This window comes from Ranitomeya imitator, chromosome 2, assembly GCF_032444005.1.
Source record: "Ranitomeya imitator isolate aRanImi1 chromosome 2, aRanImi1.pri, whole genome shotgun sequence".
Taxonomy (NCBI): Eukaryota; Metazoa; Chordata; class Amphibia; order Anura; family Dendrobatidae; genus Ranitomeya; species Ranitomeya imitator.
The window spans coordinates 244,722,270-244,750,184 of record NC_091283.1 but is presented as its reverse complement, the minus strand read 5'-3'; the positions used below and the strand labels follow the sequence as shown (position 1 = coordinate 244,750,184).

The window sequence follows — 27,915 nt, the reverse complement described above, 5'->3', positions numbered from 1 at the left end:
AGGACTGCACAAAAGACAGCACATCACGTGATAAAGAAGGCCACCAAAATGACCTACCAACCATGTCTCTGGTACCAAAAATGCCAGGATGACCAGCCAACACAGAACAGTGAACCTCAGAAATCACTCTACTAGTCCATCTGTCAGGAACAAACAGCTTCCCCATAGGACAATGATCAGGTTTGTCGGCCTGAAATTTCTGAACAACCTGTCGTAAATCAGGAGAAACGGCAGAAAGGACCACCTGTTATGATACGGTGGTCTAGGAGCAACATGGAACGAGCTCTGAAGGAAGTGGTAACTGTACTGACCACAGTCCCTAAGCTCAACACAACACTAGAAGTAGCCGTGGAATGCTCCTAACTCTCCCTAGGCATCTCGTCACAGCCTAAGAGCTAACTACCCCTAAAGAAAGAAGCAGGAAAACTATCTTGCCTCAGAGAAAATCCCCAAAGGATAGATTAGCCCCCCACAAATAATGACTGTGAGTGGAGAGGGAAAAGACATACACAGAATGAAACCAGGATGAGCACAGGAGGCCAGTCTAGCTAAATAGATAGGACAGGATGGAATACTGTGCGGTCAGTATAAAACACTACAAAAATCCACGCAGAGTTTACAAAAAATCTCCACACCTGACTAAAGGTGTGGAGGGCAAATCTGCCTCCCAGAGCTTCCAGAAAGACAGAATTAATTCACACTGATAAGCTGGACAAACATAGAAAGCACAGAATGGACAGAAAAGAGCAAGCAAAAACTTAGCTTAGCTGAACTGGTCAGGATAACAGGGAACTCCAAAGAGATGTGAATCCAACCAGGAACCATTTACAAGTGGCACTGGCTGAAGAAAGAGCCAGACCTAAATAGCCGAGCAGAAGAAACGATAAGTGGAGGCAGCTGATGACAGCTAACTCCAAGGAGCAGCCATACCACTAGAAACCACAAGAGGGAGCCCAAGAGCAGAACTCACAACAACCACCCCTTCCTTCAAAATACCGACTGGTTCCAAGACCTCAGGAGAATCAGGCAAAAAACTCCTAGAGAGAGCATCAGCCTTAATATTCTTAGAACCTGGAAGATACGAGACCACAAAATGAAAACGGGAGAAAAACAGGGACCATCGAGCCTGTCTAGGATTCAGCCGCTTGGCCGACTCGAGGTAAATCAGATTCTTATGATCGGTCAGGACAACAACACGGTGTTTAGCTCCCTCAAGCCAATGTCGCCACTCCTCAAACGCCCACTTCATAGCCAACAACTCCCGATTGCCGACATCATAATTGCGTTCCGCAGGAGAAAACTTTCTGGAAAAAAAAAGCACACGGTTTCATCAAAGAACCATCAGACTCCCTCTGAGACAAAACGGCCCCTGCCCCAATCTCAGAAGCTTCGTCCTCAACCTGAAAAGGAAGAGAAACATCCGGTTGACGCAACACAGGGGCAGAAGTAAATCGGTGTTTAAGCTCCTGAAAGGCCTCAACAGCCTCAGAGGACCAATTCGTCACATCAGCGCCTTTCTTCGTCAAATCAGTAAGGGGCTTAACCACACTGGAAAAGTTGGCAATGAAACAGCGATAGAAATTAGCAAAGCCCAAAAATTTTTGAAGACCCTTCACAGATGTGGGTTGGATCCAGTCATGAATAGCTTGGACCTTAACAGGATCTATTTCTATAGACGAGGGAGAAAAAATAAAACCCAAAAAAGAGACCTTCTGAACTCCGAATAGGCACTTAGACCCCTTCACAAATAAAGCATTATCACGAAGGATCTGGAACACCATCCTGACCTGCTTCACATGAGACTCCCAATCATCGGAAAAAATCAAAATATCATCCAAATATACGACCATGAATTTATCAAGATAATTGCAGAAAATATCATGCATGAAAGACTGGAACACAGATGGAGCATTAGAGAGCCCAAATGGCATCACAAGGTATTCAAAATGGCCTTCGGGCGTATTAAATGCAGTTTTCCATTCGTAAACCTGTTTAATACGAACAAGATTATATGCCCCTCGGAGGTCAATCTTAGTAAACCAACTAGCTCCCTTAATCTGTGCAAACAAATCAGTAAGCAAAGGCAAGGGGTATTGGAATTTGACCGTGATCTTATTAAGAAGATGATAATCAATACAGGGTCTCAAGGAGCCATCCTTCTTAGCAACAAAAAAGAAACCCGCTCCCAATGGTGACGAAGAGGGCCGAATATGCCCTTTCTCCAAAGATTCCTTAACATAGCTCCGCATGGCGGCATGCTCTGGCACAGACAGATTGAAAAGTCGGCCCTTAGGGAACTTACAACCAGGAATCAAGTTAATAGCACAATCACAGTCCCTATGTGGAGGAAGGGAACTGGACTTGGGCTCATCAAATACATCCTGGAAATCCGACAAAAACTCAGGGACCTCAGAAGAGGGGGAAGAGGAAATTGACATCAAAGGAACGTCACTATGTACTCCTCGACAACCCCAACTAGTCACCGACATAGTTTTCCAATCCAGCACCGGATTATGTTCCTGTAACCATGGAAATCCCAGTACAACAACATCATGCAGGTTATGCAACACCAGAAAACGGCAATCTTCCTGATGTGCAGGAGCCATGTACATAGTCATCTGTGTCTAGTACTGAGGTTTATCCTTGGCCAAGGGTGTAGCATCAATGCCCCTCAAAGGAATAGGGCTCTGCAAAGGCTGCAAGGAAAAACCACAGCGCCTGGCGAATTCTAAGTCCATTAAGTTCAGGGCAGCGCCTGAATCCACAAATGCCATGACAGAAAAGGACGACAATGAGCAAATCAGGGTCACAGATAAGAGAAATTTAGGCTGTATAGTGCTAATGGTAACAGACCTAGCGACTTTCTTAGTACGCTTAGGGCAATCAGAGATAACATGAGCCGAATCACCACAATAAAAACACAGCCTATTCTGACGTCTGAATTCCTGCCGTTCTATTCTAGTCAAAATCCTATCACATTGCATTGGTTCAGGACTTTGCTCAGAGGATACTGCCATATGGTGCACAGCTTTGTGCTCGCGCAGACGCCGATCAATCTGAATGGCTAGAGACATAGATTCGCTCAAACAGGCAGGCGTAGGAAAGCCCACCATAACATCTTTAAGGGTTTCAGAAAGACCTTTTCTGAAAATAGCAGCCAGAGCCTCTTCATTCCATTTAGTGAGCACAGACCATTTTCTAAATTTCTGGCAGTATAACTCTGCCGCTTCCTGACCTTGACACAAGGCCAACAGGGTATTTTCTGCATGATCCACAGAATTAGGTTCGTCATACAATAATCCGAGCGCTTGAAAAAATGCATCTACATTCAATAATGCCGGATCCCCAGTTTCAAGAGAAAAAGCCCAGTCTTGAGGGTCACCATGCAGCAAGGATATGATGATTTTTACTTGCTGAATGGGATCACCAGAAGAACGGGGTTTCAAAGCAAAAAACAATTTGCAGCTATTTTTAAAGTTCAAAAACTTGGATCTGTCCCCAAAAAACAAATCAGGAGTAGGAATTCTGGGCTCTAGAGCCGGAGTCTGGACAACATAGTCCTGGATACTCTATACTCTTGCAGCAAGTTGATCCACACGAGAAAACAAACCCTGAACATCCATGTCAAAGCATATAACCTGAACCACCCAGATATCAAGAGGAAAAAAATGACAAACCAGAGCACAGAGAAAAAAATGGTTCAGAACTTTCATTTCCTTCTTTTGAGATGCATTTAATTCATTTTTGGCCACTTGTACTGTTATGATACGGTGGTCTAGGAGCAACATGGAACGAGCTCTGAAGGAAGTGGTAACTGTACTGACCGCAGTCCCTAAGCTCAACACAACACTAGAAGTAGCCGTGGAATGCTCCTAAATCTCCCTAGGCATCTCGTCACAGCCTAAGAGCTAACTACCCCTAAAGAAAGAAGCAGGAAAACTATCTTGCCTCAGAGAAAATCCCCAAAGGATAGATTAGCCCCCCACAAATAATGACTGTGAGTGGAGAGGGAAAAGACATACACAGAATGAAACCAGGATGAGCACAGGAGGCCAGTCTAGCTAAATAGATAGGACAGGATGGAATACTGTGCGGTCAGTATAAAACACTACAAAAATCCACGCAGAATTTACAAAAAATCTCCACACCTGACTAAAGGTGTGGAGGGCAAATCTGCCTCCCAGAGCTTCCAGAAAGACAGAATTAATTCACACTGATAAGCTGGACAAACATAGAAAGCACAGAATGGATAAGTCCACAATCTATGGACAGAAAAGAGCAAGCAAAAACTTAGCTTAGCTGAACTGGTCAGGATAACAGGGAACTCCAAAGAGATGTGAATCCAACCAGGAACCATTTACAAGTGGCACTGGCTGAAGAAAGAGCCAGACCTAAATAGCCGAGCAGAAGAGACGATAAGTGGAGGCAGCTGATGACAGCTAACTCCAAGGAGCAGCCATACCACTAGAAACCACAAGAGGGAGCCCAAGAGCAGAACTCACAAAAGTGCCACTTACAACCACCGGAGGGAGCCCAAGAGCGGAATTCACAACAACCACCCCTTCCTTCAAAATACCGACTGGTTCCAAGACCTCAGGAGAATCAGGCAAAAAACTCCTAGAGAGAGCATCAGCCTTAATATTCTTAGAACCTGGAAGATACGAGACCACAAAATCAAAACGGGAGAAAAACAGGGACCATCGAGCCTGTCTAGGATTCAGCCGCTTGGCCGACTCGAGGTAAATCAGATTCTTATGATCGGTCAGGACAACAACACGGTGTTGAGCTCCCTCAAGCCAATGTCGCCACTCCTCAAACGCCCACTTCATAGCCAACAACTCCCGATTGCCGACATCATAATTGCGTTCCGCAGGAGAAAACTTTCTGGAAAGAAAAAGCACACGGTTTCATCAAAGAACCATCACACTCCCTCTGAGACAAAACGGCCCCTGCCCCAATCTCAGAAGCGTCGTCCTCAACCTGAAAAGGAAGAGAAACATCCGGTTGACGCAACACAGGAGCAGAAGTAAAACGATGCTTAAGTTCCTGAAAGGCAGAGACAGCCGCAGAGGACCAATTCGCCACATCAGCGCCCTTCTTCGTCAAATCAGTCAAGGGTTTAACCATGCTGGAAAAATTAGCAATGAAACGGCGATAAAAATTAGCAAAACCCCAAAATTTCTGAAGGCTCTTCACGGATGTGGGCTGAATCCAATCATGAATGGCCTGAACCTTAACCGGATCCATCTCTATAGACGATGGAGAAAAAATAAAGCCCAAAAAGGAAACCTTTTGCACCCCAAAAAGACACTTAGACCCTTTCACAAGCAAGGCATTGTCACGAAGGATCTGAAATACCATTCTGACCTGCTGCACATGAGACTGCCAATCAACGGAAAAAATCAAAATATCGTCCAAATATACAATCAGGAATTTATCAAGATAATCCCGGAAGATATCATGCATGAAGGACTGAAAAACAGATGGAGCATTAGAGAGTCCGAATGGCATCACAAGGTATTCAAAATGGCCCTCGGGCGTGTTAAACACAGTTTTCCATTCATCACCCTGCTTAATACGAACAAGATTATAAGCCCCCCGAAGGTCAATCTTAGTAAACCAACTAGCTCCCTTAATCCTAGCAAACAAATCGGAAAGCAAAGGTAAAGGATATTGAAACTTGACCGTGATCTTATTCAAGAGGCGATAATCAATACAGGGTCTTAAGGAACCATCTTTTTTAGCAACAAAAAAGAACCTCGCTCCCAACGGTGAAGAAGATCACCGAATATGCCCTTTCTCCAAAGACTCCTTAATATAGCTCCGCATGGCGGTATGTTCAGGTACAGACAGGTTGAAAAGTCGGCCCTTAGGAAACTTACAGCCTGGATTCAAGTCAATAGCACAATCGCAGTCCCTGTGTGGTGGAAGGAAACTGGACTTGGGCTCATCGAATACATCCTGAAAATCAGACAAAAACTCCGGAATTTCAGAAGAGGGAGAAGGGGCGATAGACATCAGAGGAACATCATTATGAACTCCCTGACAACCCCAACTAGTCACAGACATGGACTTCCAATCCAAAACAGGATTATGTACTTGCAACCATGGAAAACCCAGCACGATAGCATCATGCAAATTATGCAACACCAGACATCGACAATCTTCCTGATGGGCTGGCGCCATGCGCATGGTCACCTGTGTCCAAAACTGGGGCTTATTTTTAGCCAAGGGTGTAGCATCAATGCCCCTTAAAGGAATAGGGTTCTGCAAAGGCTGCAAGGGAAAACCACAATGCCTGGCAAACTCAAAGTCCATTAAGTTCAAGGCGGCGCCTGAATCCACAAACGCCATGACAGAAAATGATGACAATGAACAGATCAAGGACACAGATAACAGAAATTTAGGTTGTACAGTACTGATGGTAAATGAACTGGCGATCCTCTTGGTCCGCTTAGGGCAGACAGAAATGACATGGGAAGCGTCGCCACAATAATAACACAACCTATTCTGACGTCTAAAACCTTGTCGTTCCGTTCTAGACAGAATCCTATCACATTGCATTGGCTCAGGAATTTGCTCTAAGGATAACGCCAGAGCGCGCACAGTTCTGCGCTCCCGCAAGCGCCGATCAATCTGAATAGCCAGAGACATAGAATCACTCAGATTGGAGGGTGTGGGAAACCCCACCATAACATCTTTAACGGATTCAGAAAGACCCTTTCTGAAAATTGCCGCCAAAGCATCATTATTCCATTTAGTCAATACAGACCATTTTCTGAATTTCTGACAATACAATTCTGCCGCCTCTTGACCCTGAGACAGGGCCAACAAGGTCTTCTCAGCTTGATCCACCAAATTAGGTTCATCATACAGTAATCCTAACGCCTGAAAGAAGGAGTCTACATTAAGCCTGCATTAAGCCCCATCCTCGCCCCATTGAAGAAGCTACGGCGAAACAGCGCTTGTCGGGCGCATGGGAACCACATCTGCACTTTACCACCAGCGCTAGGTCCCATTTGCTCGGCATTACAGGTAATTTATTCCCTGGCAATATATCCTTCTCTTTGCAGCCCCTCTGATTATATTCGCACTTTACTTTGGATGTACTCAGCAGGACATTAGCAGGTTTTTCTCTTGCTTTGCATTCCTGGTTAGACATGTACTGATCCTGTGCTTGATTATTAACCCTTGAATAGGATATATTTTTTAGGTTGTTGGGGATTTTACCATGTCCTGTGTTGATATTTACCTTGCTCTGCGTACCTAGATCGCCTTTCCTTGTACTAGTATTACCACCATATTTTCATTGGGTTTATTTATTATTTTTTCTTTAACCCGTTATGGTATAGTGTAGATTTGTTTCTCCTAGTCTGGTGGTTTAACCCCCTCCCCTTACCTTTTTTCCCCCTTTTTTTCTCCCCATATTAAATGTTCTGTGTTATTTTAACATATTGTTTCAATAAACTTATTATTTTTTAAAAAAATATATCCTCTTCCTTTCCTCACTTCTGTTTCTTTTGTGGTATCCCACAATCGAATATGTGACTTATTTGATTTTTGAAGTGACTTACAGCCTTGTGTTTCAATAAGGAATATGGGAATATTAAGAAAAGCAGGATCCCCAGATTCCAGGGAAAATGCCCAATCCTGTGGATCACCACGCAGCAGGGAAATGATGATTTTAACTTGTTGAATGGAATCACCGGAGGATCGAGGTTTCAATGCAAAAAACAGTTTACAGTTGTTTTTAAAACTCAAAAATTTGGACCTGTCACCAAAAAACAAATCAGGAGTAGGTATCTTCGGTTCTAAAACAGGAGTTTGAACAATGTAATCAGAAATACTCTGTACTCTAGCAGCAAGCTGGTCTATACGAGAAACTAATTCCTGAACATTCATGCTAGCACAAATGTTATGAACAGGTAATTCAGAACCAAAATGGACATTGAAGTTCAGAGCACACAAAGTGACCTGACAATTACCAAAACAAAGGACGAGCTCTGAGACGTGGGAACTCTGCTGACCGCAATCCCTAATCCTAACACACCACACTAGAGGTACCGTGGATTGCGCCTAACGCTCCCTATGCAACTCGGCACAGCCTGAGAAACTAACTAGCCCTGAAGATAGAAAAATAAGCCTACCTTGCCTCAGAGAAATTCCCCAAAGGAAAAGGCAGCCCCCCACATATAATGACTGTGAGTAAGATGAAAATACAAACACAGAGATGAAATAGATTTAGCAAAGTGAGGCCCGACTTACTGAATAGACCGAGGATAGGAAAGATAGCTTTGCGGTCAACACAAAAACCTACAAACAATCACGCAGAGGGGCAAAAAGACCCTCCGCACCGACTAACGGTACGGAGGTGCTCCCTCTGCGTCTCAGAGTTCCAGCAAGCAAGAAAAACCAATAAAGCAAGCTGGACAGAAAAAATAGCAAGCAAAAATAACACAAGCAAAACTTAGCTTATGCAGGATAGACAGGCCACAGGAACCATCCAGGAGGAAGCAAGACCAATACTAGAACATTGACTAGAGGCCAGGATCAAAGCTCCAGGTGGAGTTAAATAGAGCAGCACCTAACGACTTAACCTCATTACCTGAGGAAGGAAACTCAGAAGCCACAGTACCACTCTCATCCACCAAAGGAAGCTCATAGACAGAACCAGCCGAAGTACCACTCTCGACCACAGGAGGGATGTTGGCCACAGAATTCACAACACACAAGGCTCTTCAGCCACCCAGAGATAAAGAGGGAGGAGAAGACAAAACAGACTGGAGAAAAAAAAAAGATCTTTCCTCCCTTCTTCTGAGATGCAATTAACTCATTGTTGGCCAGTAGTACTGTTATGATCAGGTGGCCTTGGAGCAGCATGAAAAGACCTTCGCTGGAGCAGTGATAACTTTACTGACCGCAAACCCTGATCCTATCACCGCAACTAGAAGTAGCCGTGGGGTGTGCCTAACCAGACCTAGACACCTCGACACAGCCTAAGGACTAAATATCCCTAAAGATGGAAATAGGAAAACTCTCTTGCCTCAGAGTAGATCCCCAAAGGATAGGTAGCCCACACACAAATAATGACTGTGAGTAGGAGAGGAAAAGACACACGCAGACAGAAAACAGGGATAAGCAAAGGAGGCCACTTCTACCTAGATAGGAAAGGATAGTACAGGATACTATGCAGTCAGCATAAAACACTACAAAATATCCACAGCAGAAAAATACAAAAACTCCACCACCTAACTAAACATGTGGAGAGTATATCTGCGACTCCAGCGAGTCCAACTAGACTGAGAAAAACATCAGGCACAGTCTAGCAGGAACAAAATAGAAACAAGATAAGCACAGAAAATAAACACACAGCAGTGTGTCTAAAAAATGAAGCAAACACTTATCTTTAGCTGAATTGGCAGCAAGCAGGAGAGGCCAGGCAGAGGACCAACACTTCCAAAGGAACATTGACTACTGGCAAAGACAAATGAGTCCTGCACAGCTAAATACCCCAGTCAGAATTGCAATTAGCAGAAACACCTGTCCAAGACTGCTGCTCAGGAATAACTGCATTACCATCAACAACCACCGGAGGGAGCCCAAGAGCAGAATTCACAACAACAGACCAAAAGTTTGGACACACCTTCTCATTTAAAGATTTTTCTGTATTTTCATGACTCTGAAAATTGTACATTCACACTGAAGGCATCAAAACTATGAATTAACACATGTGGAATTATATACATAACAAAAAAGTGTGAAACAACTGAAAATATGTCTTATATTCTAGGTTCTTCAAAGTAGCCACCTTTTGCTTTGATGACTGCTTTGCACACTCTTGGCGTTCTCTTGATGAGCTTCAAGAGGTACTAACCGGAAATGGTTTTCACTTCACAGGTGTGCCCTGTCAGGTGTAATAAGTGGAATTTCTTGCCTTATAAATGGGGTTGGGACCATCAGTTGTGTTGAGCAGATGTCTGGTGGATACACTGCTGATAGTCCTACTGAATAGACTGTTAGAATTTGTATTATGGCAAGAAAAAACAACTAAGTAAAGAAAAACGAGTGGCTGTCATTACTTTAAGAAATGAAGGTCAGTCAGTCCAAAAAATTGGGAAAACTTTGAAAGTGTCCCCAAGTGCAGTGGCAAAAAAACAATAAGTGCTACAAAGAAACTGGCTCACATGAGGACCGCCCCAGGAAAGGACGACCAAGAGTCACCTCTGCTTCTAGGGATCACACTGCAGACTAAAGTCATGCAGACTTGAGCTATGCAATATATGGAAAACTAAGTGCGTTCAGGTGTGAAGCAGAGAGGAGTGGTCTCTGCTCATCTTGGTCAGAGAATTAAGAGTGGACCAGATGCATACAATCATGCCAAAGTAAACAAGGTCATAATTAACACTAGGGTAGAGCTGGGGTTAGCTGAAAGGCATACCATGACAATGCTAGGAGCAGAGGAAATTCTGTGTGCAAAGCTGGGAGATGTACTACATGCACTTCATAGACAGACAGCAGGAGAGCAGGAGAGCTGGGTGTTGTAGAGATGTGTCTGCTGCTAGAACTCAGTGTGGCATTGACCTGGTCTCTAATCTGAGCTGCTGTTAACTTGCGATTTCTGAGGCTGGTGACTCAGATAAACTTATCCTCAGAAGTGTGTCCTAAAAGTGTGGATTACAGTAGAATTAAAACCTGAATTGAACCTGGAGAGAACTGAAGGTAATTGCCCAGTCACTGTAAACAATGTTTCTGTTTGCTTTCACTTTCACCCTTATAATCCTTCACTTTATGCTACCTCCCCTAATCACCACACCAAGTAAGGGTACCGTCTCACAGTATCACTTTTGTCGCTACGACGGTACGATCCGTGACGTTCCAGCGATATCGTTACGATATCGCTCTGTCTGACACGCAGCAGCGATCAGGGACCCTGCTGAGAATCGTACGTCGTAGCAGATCGTTTGGAACTTTCTTTCGTCGCTGGATCTCCCGCTGTCATCGCTGGATCGGTGTGTGTGACACCGATCCAGCGATGCGTTCGCTTGTAACCAGGGTAAACATCGGGTTACTAAGCGCAGGGCCGCGCTTAGTAACCCGATGTTTATCCTAGTTACCATCGTAAATGTAAAAAAAAAAAAACATTACATACTTACATTCCGGTGTCTGTCAGGTCCCTTGCCGTCTGCTTCCCGCACTGACTGACTGCCGGCCGTAAAGTAAAAGCAGAGCACAGTGGTGACGTCACCGCTGTGCTGTGCTTTCACTTTACGGCCGGCAGTCAGTGAGTGCGGGAAGCAGACGGGAAGGGACAGACACCGGAATGTAAGTATGTAGTGTTTGGTTTTTTTTACGCTGGTAACCAGGGTAAACATCGGGTTACTAAGCGCGGTCCTGCGCTTAGTAACCCGATGTTTACCCTGGTTACCCGGGGACCTCGGCATCGTTGGTCGCTGGAGAGCTGTCTGTGTGACAGCTCTCCAGCGACCACACAACGACTTACCTACGATCACGGCCAGGTCGTATCGCTGGTCGTGATCGTTGGTAAATCGTATAGTGTAACGGTACCCTAAGGAACTGTTTATCTCTGCTTCAATCCTCCCCATCCATCTCACCTCCTCCTCAGAACTGTTCCTTAACATACAATCCTCTGTCTCCAAACACAGACAGCCCCCTCATGCCCTCTCCTGCTTCCACCTGCTAACACTTTCTTTGCTCCTTCTCACTGCTGGTGATATCTCTCCAAATCCTGGCCCTCCTCACCATATTCCCACAGACATTTCTACCTCCCATCCACGCTTATACCCATTCACCCAGCCCCCGCTTTCCCAGTCCCACTAACAGGAGCTCTGTGGAACGCTCGCTCTATCTGCAACAAGCTTGCCTACATCCATGATCTTTTTGTTACTACCAAACTTTCCTTCCTCGCTATCACTGAAACCTGGCTCACCCCTTCTGACACAGCCTCACCTGCTGCACTCTCTTATGGTGGCTTCCACCTTTTTCACACACCCCGCCCCAGCAGCAAACTTGGTGGAGGAGTTGGTTTTCTCCTGTCAGATAACTGCTCCTTCACTCCAATCCCACTGCCACCCTCTGTTACCCTCCCTTCCTTTGAGGTGCACTCTGTGCGCATCTACTCCGCCTCCAACCTCCAACTGGCTGTCATCTACCGCCCCCCAGGGCCAGCCACCACCTTCTTTGACCACTTCACCACCTGGCTACTTCATTTCGTTTCCGCAGACATTCCCACTATCATCATGGGCGACTTCAACATCCCCATTGACACTTCCCTCTCAGCTGCCACTAAACTTCTATCTCTCACTTCCTCCTTCGGCCTCACTCAATGGTCTTCTGCAGCCACCCACAAAGATGGTCACACACTGGACCTCATCTTCACCCACCTCTGCTCCCTATCTAACCTCTCTAACTCACCTCTTCCTCTCTCTGACCACAACCTTCTCACATTCTCATCTCTCTCCACTCCATGTCTACAATCCCCACCCCACAAACTTTAACACCCTCGCAGAAATGTTAAACATCTTGACCTACATTCATTCTCTGAATCCCTCCTCCCTCTCACAGACATAAGTTCCCTACACAATGCGGATGACGCTGCCGCTCTATATAACACCACAATAGCCGTAGCTTTGGAATCTGCTGCCCCACTTACACATACCAAAGCTCGCAAAATCAACAGACAGCCCTGGCACACCAGTCTGACCAAAGAACTGAGGCAAGCTTCCAGGGCTGCTGAGCGCAGATGGAAAAGATCCCACTCCAATGAGCACTTCATCGCATTCAAACAGTCCCTCACTACTTTCAAGACCACACCCGCCACAGATAAACAAACCTACTTCTCATCTCTCATATCTTCCCTGTCTCACAACCCTAAACAGTTATTCAACACCTTCAATTCTCTCCTCCGTCCCCCAGCACCTCCTCCCTCCCCACTTATCTCCGCTGAAGACTTTGCCTCATTTTTCAAGCAGAAGATTGATAGCATCAGAGACAGTTTTGGTCAACAACCCCCAGAGCCCTTCCTCCCAACTTCCCAGCCCTCCACCTCCAAAACCAACTTCTCCACCATTACAGAAGATCAGCTCTCCACTCTACTCTCAAGATCGCATCTCACCACCTGTGCGCTTGACCCGCTCCCATCCCACCTCATCCCAAACCTCACAACAGTCTTCATCCCAACCCTAACCCACCTCTTCAACCTATCGCTAACAACTGGTATTTTCCCCTCAAGCTTTAAACATGCCTCCATCACACCTATCCTCAAAAAGCCCTCTCTTGAGCCATCCTCTGTATCTAGCTATTGCCCTATATCACTTCTCCCCTATGCCTCCAAACTACTGGAACAACACGTCTACCTTGAACTGTCCTCCCATCTCTCTTCTTGCTCCCTCTTTGACCGCTTACAATATGGCTTCCGGTCACACTACTCCACTGAAACTGCCCTAACTAAGGTCACCAATGACCTCTTAACCGCTAAGAGCAAGCGACACTACTCTATCCTCCTCCTCCTCGACCTGTCGGCTGCCTTTGACACAGTGGACCATTCCCTATTATTACAGACCCTCTCATCCCTTGGCATCACAGAATTGGCCCTATCCTGGATCTCATCATACCTAACAGACCGGACATTCAGCGTCTCCCACTCACACACCACCTCCTCACCTCGCCCCTATCTGTCGGAGTCCCACAAGGTTCAGTCCTTGGGCCCCTGCTCTTCTCCATTTACATCTTTGGCCTGGGACAGCTCATAGAATCTCATGGCTTTCAGTATCACCTCTATGCTGATGACACACAGATCTACATCTCTGGACCAGATATCACCTCCCTACTAGCCAGAATCGCTCAGTGTCTGTCCACTATTTCATCCTCCGCTAGATTTCTGAAACTTAACATGGACAAAACAGAATTCATCATCTTTCCCCCATCTCACGCGACCCCCCAACAAACCTATCCATTACAGTAAATGGTTGTTGTTGTGAATTCTGCTTTTGAGCTCCCTCTGGTGATAGTAGATGATAATGCACTTATTCTTGGGCTGCAGTCTTGGGCAGGTTTATCTGCTAATTGCAGTTCTGACTGGGGTATTTAGGCTTGCAGGACTCATTAGTCCTTGCCAGTTGTCAATGTTTTTTGGGATATGATGGATCTCTGTCTGGCTTCTCCTACTTGGCTGCCATTTCAGCAAAGATAAGTGTCTGTTTCTTTTTCTGTGGCACACTGGCTGTGTGCTTGTTTTTGATTGTATTCCTGCTCTGAATGTAGGATTCGCTGGAGTTGCAGATTTACGCTCCTACGTCTTTAGTTAGATGGAGGAAGTTTTTGTATACTCTGCTGTGGATATTTTTGAAGGGTTTTATTACTGACCGCACAGAACTCTGTCCTATCCTGTCCTATTTTAGCTAGAGTGGCCTTCTGTGCTAAATCCTGTTTTTCTGCCTGTGTATGTTTTTTCCTCTCCGACTCACCGCCAATATTTGTGGGGGGCTGTCTATCCTTTGGGGTTTTTCTCTGAGGCAAGATAGTATTCCTATTTCCATCTTTAGGGGTATTTAGTCCTCCGGCTCTGACGAGGTGTCTAGGATTGGTTAGGTACACTCCACGGCTACTTCTAGTTGCGGTGTTAAGATCAGGATTTGCGGTCAGTATAGTGACCACCTTCTCCAGTGAAAGTTTTCATGCTGCTCCAAGGTCACCGGATCATAACAGGTTGCCCACTCTCCCCAGCCCCACAAGCTCGCTGCCTCGGGGTAATCCTTGACTCTAATCTCTCCTTCAAACCACATATCCAAGCCCTTTTCACTTCCTGCCGACTTCAACTCAAAAATATTTCACAAATCCGTACATTCCTCAACCAAGAATCTGCAAAAACCCTAGTCCATGCCCTCTTCATCTCTCGCCTTGACTACTGCAACCTCCTGCTCTGTGGCCTCCCCTCGAACACTCTCGCACCCCTCCAATCTATTCTAAACTCTGCTGCCCGACTAATCCACCTGTCCCCCCGCTATTCCCCGGCCTCTCCCCTCTGTCAATCCCTTCACTGGCTCCCCAATTCCCAGAGACTCCACTACAAAACCCTAACCATGACATACAAAGCCATCCACAACCTGTCTCCTCCATACATCTGTGACCTCATCTCCCGGTACTTACCTACACGCAACCTCCGTTCCTCACAAGATCTCCTTCTCTACTCCCCTCTTATCTCCTCTTCCCACAATCGTATACAAGATTTATCTCGCGTATCACCCCTACTCTGGAACCCTCTACCACAACACATCAGACTCTCGCCTACCATCGAAACCTTCAAAAAGAACCTGAAGACCCACCTCTTCCGACAAGCCTACAACCTGCAGTAACCACCGATCGACCAAACCGCTGCATGACCAGCTCTACCCTCGCCTACTGTATCCTCACCCATCCCTTGTAGATTGTGAGCCTTTGTGGGCAGGGTCCTCTCTCCTCCTGTACCAGTTGTTACTTGTATTGCTCAAGATTATTATACTTGTTTTTATTATGTATACCCCTCCTCACATGTAAAGCGCCATGGAATAAATGGCGCTATAACAATAAATAATAACATCTGTTAAGAGGAGACTTTGTGCAGCAGGCCTTCATGGTAAAATAGCTGCTAGGAAACCACTGCTAAGGACTGACAACAAGCAGAAGAGACTTGTTTGGACTAAAGAACACAAGGAATAGACATTAGACCAGTGGAAATCTGTGCTTTGGTCTGATGAGTCCAAATTTGAGATCTTTGGTTCCAACCACCGTGTCTTTGTGCAATGCAGAAAAGGTGAACGGATGGACTCTACATACCTGGTTCCCACCGTGAAGCATGGAGGAGGAGGTGTGATGGTGTGGGGGTGCTTTGCTGGTGACACTGTTGGGGACTTATTCAAAATTGAAGGCATACTGAACAAGCATGGCTACCACAGCATCTTGCAGCGGCATGCTATTCCATCCGGTTTCCGTTTAGTTGGACCATCATTTATTTTTCAACAGGACAATGACCCCAAACACACCTCCAGGCTGTGTAAGGGCTATTTGACCAAGAAAGAGAGTGATGGGGTGCTACGCCAGATGACCTGGCCTCCACAGTCACCAGACGTGAACCCAATCGAGATGGTTTGGGGTGAGCTGGACCGCAGAGTGAAGGCAAAAGGGCCAACAAGTGCTAAGCATCTCTGGGAACTCCTTCAAGATTGTTGGAAGACCATTCCCGGTGACTACCTCTTGAAGCTCATCAAGAGAATGCCAAGAGTGTGCAAAGCAGTCATCAAAGCAAAAGGTGGCTACTCTGAAGAACCTAGAATATAAGACATAATTTCAGTTGTTTCACACTTTTTTGTTATGTGTATAATTCCACATGTGTTAATTCATAGTTTTGATGCCTTCAGTGTGAATTTACAATTTTCAAAGTCATGAAAATACAGAAAATTCTTTAAGTGAGAAGGTGTGTCCAAACGTTTGGTCTGTACTGTATGTATAGATTATAACTCTCAGGGAATTAATTTATAAAATGGAATATATACAGTACTGCACTGTATATAGGGAGCACGGTGACTCAGTGGTTAGTACTGTATATAGGGAGCACGGTGACTCAGTGGTTAGTACTGTACTGTATATAGGGAGCACGGTGACTCAGTGGTTAGTACTGTACTGTATATAGGGAGCACGGTGACTCAGTGGTTAGTACTGTACTGTATATAGGGAGCACGGTGACTCAGTGGTTAGTACTCTACTATATAGCACTATATATGGGGATTTCGACTATTCTGGTTTTCTGTCATTTAGTCATATTAGAGTTTCTGCATATGGTGCATCCAATCTCATCTGGGATCTGTTCCTGCTGTCCAGCTGGAGTAATCTGCTCCCTACTTCAGCCAATTGGAAAGTACCACACCCTACTAAAGCTCAAAGCACATGGCCGGAATCTGCCAGAAACAGCGTTGTTCTCCTCTGGTTCAGTCCTCTGTGCTCAGCTTGCGGCTTGTGTATTTGTTTCCTGTTGTGACCGTGGCCCGTTTACTGACTACTCTTGTCTTCTGATTCTGTATTCTGTCCTTCTGGTTCTGACCCAGCTACCTGACTATTCTTCTTGCCATCTAATACCACAGAATAGCAGGTAACACCATGGTCCAACGTGTTGGGGAACACCTGAGAGATATTGCCCTTAATAGAGATACACCCCTGGCCAGACACATAAACACGGAACATGGTGGTGACAGCCGAGGGCTCAAATTCATGGGGATTGACAGGGTTGGTGCACCTAAGAGGGGAGGGAATTGGGATCAAATGCTATTACAATGTGAAACAAGGTGGATCTTTCGTTTGAAAACTCAAACACCTGGAGGCCTAAATGAGATCCTGACATATAGTTGCTTTCTGGAGAGTTAAAGGTATACAGATGGATCCTTTTCTTCCTTCATCCCTCTTACATCTTCACACTAGGGTTTGTTCAGGACCGCGATTAGGGACAGCCGTCGTGGAATGGGGGCGCCAATCTTGCGTGTCTATCCTAGGGTGCCAACCTCCATGGTTAGGTAGGTTATTAGAGATAGGAGTTTTGGTAGGGAGAGTGGGGGGGGACACACGTCACTATCCTTCTCCCTATTTTTTCCTTTGCACCAATCCTGTTGTTAGACTCTACCCCGTTAACCTCCCATCTCTCCTGTGGGCCTCGTCAAGTTTTTTCAAAATATATGCGGTTTTTCAAAATATATGCTTTTTTCCAAATAAGTTTTTTCTAAACATGTCTCTTTTAAATACAGGGTCTAATATATGTTCCTCTATATATATATATCATATATCCATTATACCTGTCCTCTATTGGGACCCTCCTACATTTCTGGGACAGCTTCTTATGGATATTTTGGCCTTTTTATGCCCCCCGATGCAGGTGTCTCCTACCCCCTCTCTTGGAATATAGCCAGCATGTGCCCACGGGTAAGATCCTCCCTTCTGAGTGAAGGTTATGGTAGGATTAATGATACTAAGAAGTGGTCCGTTATGATAAACAGGTTGGCATATAATAATGGGCATGCTTAGTACCTGGGGAAGGATAGTTCACACTTCTTCTGTTCTGTGACGCTGCAGAGGCATTTCTACACAGCCTGATGCAGCGCTATCCCGGGACTCCGAACGCTAATAAGTAGCAGGATCGCCTGGACCTGAGGTTACGGTCGGGCGTTTGTGCTGCTATAGCAACCGGACATGTGCGCTCCACCGGAAGAGATACGCACAGCGTCGGTAGACGCCAGAATTCCTGTTACTGGTTATGGGCAGTGCTGCCATAGCAACGGACCAACGCGCGTCACCGGAAGTGACGCGTGCGGTCCAAGATCTGCGCTCCAATGGGGCGCATAGGAAATGACGCAATACCGCTCAGTCCCACACAGCACAGGGCGGGCTATTTATATGACTAGAACGCCGTCATACAATGATGATGAGCATACCCCTAGGTTGAAGGGTTCCCCACGGAGGTGGAGGGACTATACATGAGTTTCCCCTGATGAGTTTACCATAAACGAAACGCGTAGGGAAAGAAATGTGTTTAGTTTATTGGGGTTAATTGATATTCCGGACAGCGTGGATGGGTATATGTGTGGTCAAAACTGTGGACCCCCCCTCCCTTATGCTGCGGATTCGAGCGACCTCGCCGTTATAAGAGAAGAAGCCCAGAGGTGAGATCGTTCCATTTTTTTACACTGTGCAGGTCTCTAGAAGAACGACAGAGACAGGATATATGCGTTCTTTGTATATTACCAGGAAATTGATGGGAACACATTATAGACAGTGCGGATATATTTTCTGTATATGCTATATGCTCCCCTGGTAGGAGTGGTCTTTTCCTATTTTTGTTCCCTGTATAGACCGACACTGAGGCGTCGATGTGGAAGGTCTCAGGGACTTGGTGATTTGAGAATTCCCCCCATACATGGGAATGTGTTTTGTGAGTCCTTTATGTCTGTTCTTATGTGGTTTTTTATACCATTTTTAGTATTGTTTATTAAAAGTTAAATTTTATATATTAGTCACACCCTGCTTTGATATATACTTTTGGACTGGTGATACACCGTTGCTTTAAACACCATGGTCCAAGCCTAGGGGTCCCAGTGTAAGTCCAGATCCATGTAATGGTGTTAAAGGGCGATGAGCAAGGCAATCCTTGGGATATGGAAAGCAGAGAAGATAGTGCCAAGCATGTTCATGGTGGAGATCTTTTGAGCTGCCAGTTGACCATGAACATTGCTCCCAATACATTGTGTCTGCAAACTATTCCAGCTAGATCTGCATTCAAACAGCTAAATGGCTCCTTCCCTTCTGAACACTGCCATGTGCCCAGAGAGTAGTGTACAATCGTATGTAGGGTATTGTGAGAAGGTGGAAAATAATTTGTAAGATCCATTTGTTTTCTATTATCCTTTGTGAATAATTCCACAGTTATCCCCACATAAAGTGACCACGTCAGATTGTAAAAATGGGGCCGGATTAAGAACACAAAACTGGAAGAGGTTAAATTACCTGCCCCCATTTTTACATAATGCATATAATAGTGTTGATATTACACTGGGGAACAATTTGAAAAAAATGTTTCTGTTGAGTTAGGTTTTTGAGCTGATTTATACTAAAATTGGCATGCTGATTCCAAAAATGTAGTCAGTTTTTTTCTAGCACGTCAAGTTTTTCCTCCACAACTTACCTGCCAGAGAAGCACAATTGCACTGATATCTGTAATAAGACTTGTTATCTGATTACAATTCGACTCATATAGAGCTACGTGGCAACTTGTAAGAGTAGTCACAACTGAGACAGTGTGGTGAGAGGTGTGTGCAGCTCCCAATACGTCATAATTATCAATATCTTTACCCAAAAAATTTATCATAGTAGGAATAAATAGGATTTATGATAGCTTTTCTCTTTACATTGGGCGCTTAGTTGTAATTTATATCTTTTATGATTTTTTTCTTTGTTAGTTTTTAAAGCTTGTAACTTTCCATCTCAGTGTTTTATTTACATATGTACATATTTCCTTTGTTTCAGATCATGTCTGCTCCTTCTTCCTCTCGTCGTAAATGCCTATTTGTACTATTTAAAAAAAAAAACACTTTTTAGGTACAGTAGTTTACATATTTTTGAGAAGACAAAAATCCTATAGTTCAAAAACTTGACGTGATAGAGAAAAACTGAGATCATTTCTGGATTCAGCATCCAAAAATTAGTTAAGAACAGTTGTCTGACCTAACTCCTAAAAAATTGTGTTCCCCAGTGTTATTGTTGATAATGCCTATAATATTGAGGCTATTGTGAGGCTTACCACACACAAGAGACAGTAAAATAACTGTCACTTCCCAAGAAGCAAAAAACCATCAAAATAACAATTCAAATTATTTTATTAAAGATATAACAGAAAATTTAAAACAGCCACATATTACATATCCCACCATATGACCCCAAGGAGGGTGAACCACACTCTCTATTTATATGGAGGAAAAAAGTAAATAACAAATAAATATTTTAATTATTCTCTTATATTATTTCCTACCCAACATAAAGAGCATTTCCCAGAGCAAATATCTCCTATATAGTATTAAACATATCTCAGGTGCTACATAGCCTCCCCACTAGTTAATAAACCTATATAGCTATATAGCTATCAAGAGAAAAAAAAAAAATGCCCTAAACATATGTGCTCAATTCCTAAATAAGGAGAAGGGTACGTGTCTCAGATCCAATGAGAGAAACAATGAGTTCAAGAACATATATCCACATACTTTACCTCCAAAAAGTGCCGTAATAGAGAGAGCGGTGGCGGTGTGTGACCCTCCGTGCCCCGACGCGCGTTTCGCCCACTAGCTTCTTCCGGCACCGCTCTCTCTATTACGGCACTTTTTGGAGGTAAAGTATGTGGATATATGTTCTTGAACTCATTGTTTCTCTCATTGGATCTGAGACACGTACCCTTCTCCTTATTTAGGAATTGAGCACATATGTTTAGGGCATTTTTTTTTTTCTCTTGATAGCTATATAGCTATATAGGTTTATTAACTAGTGGGGAGGCTATGTAGCACCTGAGATATGTTTAATACTATATAGGAGATATTTGCTCTGGGAAATGCTCTTTATGTTGGGTAGGAAATAATATAAGAGAATAATTAAAATATTTATTTGTTATTTACTTTTTTCCTCCATATAAATAGAGAGTGTGGTTCACCCTCCTTGGGGTCATATGGTGGGATATGTAATATGTGGCTGTTTTAAATTTTCTGTTATATCTTTAATAAAATAATTTGAATTGTTATTTTGATGGTTTTTTGCTTCTTGGGAAGTGACAGTTATTTTACTGTCTCTTGTGTGTGTTGACATTGGTAGGAAGTTATTCATCAATTATGATGGGACATTGATTGGTAATCGTATATTGTGAGGCTTAGAAAAAAAAATTACATCCAGCAAAATGTCACCGGCGATGGAGGCACCTACACAGTCTATAAGTAAGAGATAGATGCTACTGGACAGGCTCCGCTGGTGACATTGTAATGTTTTTTTCTAAGCCTCACAATAGCCACAATATTATAGGCATTATCAACATTAATATCAACACTATTATATGCATTATGTAAAAATGGAGGGCAAGTGAGGGATCAGCGACCTGTCATAAGCCAATACAGATGAATATGTAATCAGAGCACCACCCACAGCCCCGCCCACAACCCCGCCCCAGAGCACCACATAAAGCCCCACCCACAGGCCACTCACAGCCCCGCCCCAGAGCACTACATAAAGCCCCACCCACAGCCCCGCCCCAGAGCACGAGAATCTCATTAACTGAAAACTACAAATACAGATTACACAGCAGTAAACCAGAGTTGCATTCATTTATGGTGGACCATTGGAGCTATAATAATAATAATAATTTTATTTATATAGCGCCAACATATTCCGCAGCGCTTTACAAATTATAGAGGGGACTTGTACAGACAATAAACATTACAGCATAACAGAAATACAGTTCAAAACAGATACCAGGAGGAGTGAGGGCCCTGCTCGCAAGCTTACAAACTATGGGGAAAAGGGGAGACACGAGAGGTGGATGGTAACAATTGCTTTAGTTATTCGGACCAGCTATAGTGTAAGGCTCAGGTGTTCATGTAAAGCTGCATGAACCAGTTACCTGCCTAAGTATGTAGCAGTACAGACACAGAGGGCTAATACTGCATAAAGTGTATGAGAACATGATGCGAGGAACCTTTTTTTTTTTTTATTATTATAAATAGGCCACACAGGGATCGTTAGGTTAATGCATTGAGGCGGTAGGCCAGTCTGAACAAATGAGTTTTTAGGGCACGCTTAAAACTGTGGGGATTGGGGATTAATCGTATTAACCTAGGTAGTGCATTCCAAAGAATCGGCGCAGCACGTGTAAAGTCTCGGAGACGGGAGTGGGAGGTTCTGATTATTGAGGATGCTAACCTGAGGTCATTAGCGGAGCGGAGGGCACGGGTAGGGTGGTAGACTGATACCAGGGAGGAGATGTAGGGTGGTGCTGAGCCATGGAGTGCTTTGTGGATGAGGGTAGTAGTTTTGTACTGGATTCTGGAGTGGATGGGTAGCCAGTGTAATGACTGGCACAGGGTAGAGGCATTGGTGCATTGGAGCTACTATGAATCCTGACCAGAAGATTAGAGGAAATAATATTGCTCCCCATTTCAGAGATTGTGCAGTAATCTGAATTTCTTAGGATCAAAAACAATGTAATTTATGAGGTGGAGTGAATCCATGAAACCAGGGCTGGAGCCAAGACATCTCCTGCAGGCGGGAATAAATGTATATTACAGCCATCAGCCACGCACAGCTCAGACATATATCATGGCACCGATGTGATGTGTTTATGTAAATTATCACAATCCTCCTGGAAGTTAGTCGGTTTTAATACAAATTGAAAAGTCCGGATAAAGGGAAACTCTGTTATTGTCCAGAAATTCACACTTGGCCTCACTGCACATTTAATATTGTCGATCATAAAAGTGAAGTTTGGCCAGAAAGACGGGACCTGGTCTTGTAGGGACCATATGATCACATTCAGCAGCACAGAAGGGAGAGAAGGGAGATTCATCTGATAAGATCTCAGGGTTCTAGGAAGCCAACAGCATCATTACCCTCCGCTTTCTCTTACAGCCCATCATCATATTTTTCTCCAAGTGATTTTCTATCTTGTCAGCACATTCTACGTACGCTGTCATTTGGCTTTGTAGTTCACAGATCTGGGCAGGTAACAGCTTCTCCTAAACCCAGGGGGTAGGTGGATCTACCAGGTTGTAAGTTCTATAGAAAAGGGCTTTCAATGAACAAAGTCATTAGAACAGTTTAGGGTGGAGGAGAATGTTGTGGTCTAGAGGTAAAATGGTGATCATGGTAATACGGCCGGACTACACCACCGATAAAGCAGCCACAGCCGGTGACAGAAGAATCTGTGACTTCTCTGCATTTAGTGGTCACTACTCACCTGGGTAGCCATATGTGGGAATCTCCTCTTTACACCACTCATCCCCCCTCACATATGTCTCTGTAGTATTAATATGGGTCAGATCTTCACCCTGAAACAAATATTATAAAAGTCACCGACAGATGGAGAAGTCCCATTTATGATCAGCTCTAATGCTGCCATCTCCACCGTTCTCATAGTAACATAGTAACATAGTAACATAGTTAGTAAGGCCGAAAAAAGACATTTGTCCATCCAGTTCAGCCTATATTCCATCATAATAAATACCCAGATCTACGTCCTTCTACAGAACCTAATAATTGTATGATACAATATTGTTCTGCTCCAGGAAGACATCCAGGCCTCTCTTGAACCCCTCGACTGAGTTCGCCATCACCACCTCCTCAGGCAAGCAATTCCAGATTCTCACTGCCCTAACAGTAAAGAATCCTCTTCTATGTTGGTGGAAAAACCTTCTCTCCTCCAGACGCAAAGAATGCCCCCTTGTGCCCGTCACCTTCCTTGGTATAAACAGATCCTCAGCGAGATATTTGTATTGTCCCCTTATATACTTATACATGGTTATTAGATCGCCCCTCAGTCGTCTTTTTTCTAGACTAAATAATCCTAATTTCGCTAATCTATCTGGGTATTGTAGTTCTCCCATCCCCTTTATTAATTTTGTTGCCCTCCTTTGTACTCTCTCTAGTTCCATTATATCCTTCCTGAGCACCGGTGCCCAAAACTGGACACAGTACTCCATGTGCGGTCTAACTAGGGATTTGTACAGAGGCAGTATAATGCTCTCATCATGTGTATCCAGACCTCTTTTAATGCACCCCATGATCCTGTTTGCCTTGGCAGCTGCTGCCTGGCACTGGCTGCTCCAGGTAAGTTTATCATTAACTAGGATCCCCAAGTCCTTCTCCCTGTCAGATTTACCCAGTGGTTTCCCGTTCAGTGTGTAATGGTGATATTGATTCCCTCTTCCCATGTGTATAACCTTACATTTATCATTGTTAAACCTCATCTGCCACCTTTCAGCCCAAGTTTCCAACTTATCCAGATCCATCTGTAGCAGAATACTATCTTCTCTTGTATTAACTGCTTTACATAGTTTTGTATCATTTGCAAATATCGATATTTTACTGTGTAAACCTTCTACCAGATCATTAATGAATATGTTGAAGAGAACAGGTCCCAATACTGACCCCTGCGGTACCCCACTCGCATTACTCATTACACAAGTATAGAACATATAATACTGGTGGATAAAACAAGACTGAGCACAAGACCTTCACCGACGTCTACACATCATAGGGGAGATCTGACACCTTCTCTCCATCTACCTGATGATCCCGAGGAGCATTGGGATCTTCTTGGTTACAGTCCTGTGGAAGAAGAGGACGGGGACATCTCTCTGGTGTTGTCCTCTTACTGGATAGATCTGGAGGAAACACATACAGGGAGTGAATTCATTCTTTACATACAGATAATTATAGGCCGTGTGTATTTAGTCCTGTCTATTACCTGGAGATGTGAGGGGCTGGGGAACCTCCATTATGACGTCCTTGTACAGATCTCTGTGTCCTTCTAAATACTCCCACTCCTCCATGGAGAAATAGACAGCGACATCCTGACACCTTATATGAACCTGACACATACAATGATACCATCATCCCCCCGATCCCTTCATAGTGTTACTGTATAATGTCCCAGCATTCCCAGCAGTGTCACCTCTCCAGTCAGCAGCTCAATCATCTTGTAGGTGAGTTCTAGGATCTTCTGGTCATTGATGTCCTCATGGATCAGGGGGTGAGGTGGAGGCCCCGTGATTGGGCTCAGGGGTCTTCCCCATCCCTCAGACACAGGGTCCTGACAGCGATCACTAGAGGTCTTCTTCACCACTGTGTAATCCTGGTAATGGAGAGACACATTAATAAATCTCACTACAGACATTTCCAGAGTCCTCACCTCTCCAGTTCTGTCCATCTGTTATTTCCATAGATAAGAATGATGTAATGTGACGTCATCAGAATGTCTCACCTCTCCAGTAAGCCGGAAGAGGATCTCTAGGGTGAGGTGTAATATCCTTTCCGCCATCTTGTCTCTGTCCATATCCATCTTTGATGGGTAAATCAGGAAAATGTTCTTTTGTAGAAGATCTTCACTGAGAGGATCCGATATTGTAGAGACCTGAATGAGATGAGCCAATGTAATATCATAAGAATCCTGTGTAATAATACAATTACTGGAGATAATAAGGGAAACATATGAGGAGATTTATTATTTTACAGTATTTAGTTTCCTTCTTTACATCTACTAAGAAATCCTATATATTTAGGCCACAGACAACAAGCAGTTTCCTCCTCGGAGTCGGCAGCTGAATACGTTTCTCATAGACTCATCTTCCATAACGCTAATTCTCGTCTCATTTACCGACCCTGGAATCGGCATTAGCAATACTGCAGGAGATATTCATTACACGCGACATGAGAAATAACTACTTCATGATGAGGACGACATCTTCATCTTCTACTACGGCTCTAGAGGCAGATTTGGCCAGAGTCGGTCACTGACTCCATCACCACCGGCCTCTATATGAAGATTTCCCATCTTCACCGCACTGTAATCTTCTATCACGTTAGATCTCAGGTCTGATTCACACACAGAAGTTTGAGGCTTTTAGAAAAGATTTTTTGTTTCCACAATCAACGCGGACAGAAATGATCTGATCCCAAAGTCTCCATGTACAGTGATTTATGGGGTTTATTTCTGGCCTTAGGCTTTCCTATATTACAGGAAAAGCACCAGAAAAAAAAAGATATTGAAATGTTTCTAAAGAAAATTGGCTCCAACAATTCTTGTAATTTCGCGATATCTTCCCTCCGACTATCAACCACATTCGGATCCTTCAGACGGAACCTGAAAACCCACCTCTTCAGGAAAGCCTACAGCCTGCACTAACCCCCGCTGTCTCCTCACCAGCACCGGAGCTGCTGCATCCCCCAACCTACTGTCTCCTTCCCCACCGTCCTGTAGAATGTAAACTCGCAAGGGCAGGGTCCTCGCCCCTCTGTATCAGTCTGTGATTGTTAGTTTACTGTAAGTGATATTTGTATGGAACCCCTCCTCATGTACAGCACCATGGAATCAATGGGGTTATATAAATAACTAGATTGTGGCCCGATTCTAACGCATCGGGTATTCTAGAATATGCATGTCCCCTTGGTATATGGACAATGATGATTCCAGAATTCTCGGCAGATTGTGCCCGTCGCTGATTGGTCGAGGCAACCTTTATGACATCTACGTCGATACTGTGCCCGTAGCTGAATCAGAAACGCGGGATTTCTACATCCTTTATGACATCATTGTCGCTGTGCCCGTCGCTGATTGGTCGAGGCCTGGCGGCCTTGACCAATCAGAGATGCGGATGTGTACGTCCTTTATGACATCATCGTCGCTGTGCCCGTCGCTGATTGGTCGAGGCCTGGAGGCCTCGACCAATCAGAGACGCGGGATTTCCAGGACAGACAGACAGACGGAAAAACCCTTAGACAATTATATATATAGATAATAATAGTATATGGGCACTGGACTATGGGATGGGGGATTTCTGATGATCTCCCGCTTCGAATACTGCAACATCCCAACATCCTTTTCTGTGGCCTCCCTGCTAAAACCCTTGCACCTCTCCAGTCCATCCTTAACTCTGCTGCCCGACTAATTCAGCTCTCTCCTCTGCAAATCTCTTCACTGTCTCCCATTCCCTCTTGCCTTGTCCATGTATGGTTTGGTCCAGTAGCCCATTTATCACCAGATTGTCCTGATTCCTCAACATCTGACGCGGACCTTGTTAATCCAGGTGACGTCTGAGCCGGCATGACTCTCTTTGCTCGTGACACTCATGTTTATTGAGGTAGGCGCCATAGTGTTATGGACCATTACTGGTATATTATGTCCAACAGGGCAGAGCCAGGATTTGATCCCCAGTCTCCCACATTGGTGGCTGTGATTTTACTAAACGCGGCACATGTATTGCCGGCTTCTATTATGTCTTTTACCGAATGTTACCGATTTTTTCCGATCTTAAGAAAAATGCTCGTGTTACCGATCATGAATCCGAATGTACCATATTCGTGCAGAATTTATGTTTGGCGGTCGTTTTCCGAACATATTCGCTCATCTCTAATTATGGCCACCACAATCTGCTACACAAAATAAAACCCCACTCAGTATGGAGGCATTTACAGTCCACCACAACCCCAGTATAATGGCCCCTACCAGCCACACATTCAGTATGAGGGTCCCAACAGCTCTTCTCTTAATATGATGCCCCCACAATTCCTGATATTTGAAAAAAAATAACCACACACTACTCAGCCAACCCGGTTCCTGAGGAGCGCTGCTCTGGT

At 44.5% G+C, this 27,915-nt stretch overlaps 1 protein-coding gene across 1 annotated transcript in view; it reads right to left on the bottom strand.

Moving 5' to 3' along the window:
- LOC138666345 (oocyte zinc finger protein XlCOF22-like) overlaps positions 1-27,384 on the bottom strand; it is a 177,445-nt gene extending 150,061 nt beyond the window's left edge. Inside the window, exons 1-3 of the mRNA XM_069754573.1 lie at positions 27,318-27,384; positions 24,847-24,944; positions 23,519-23,609 (exon numbers count right to left, since the gene is read on the bottom strand). Of these exons, the coding sequence (XP_069610674.1) occupies positions 23,519-23,609; positions 24,847-24,944; positions 27,318-27,384 (256 nt within the window). The remainder of the gene's footprint in view (positions 1-23,518; positions 23,610-24,846; positions 24,945-27,317) is intronic.
- Between the last annotated feature and the right edge of the window lie 531 nt (positions 27,385-27,915).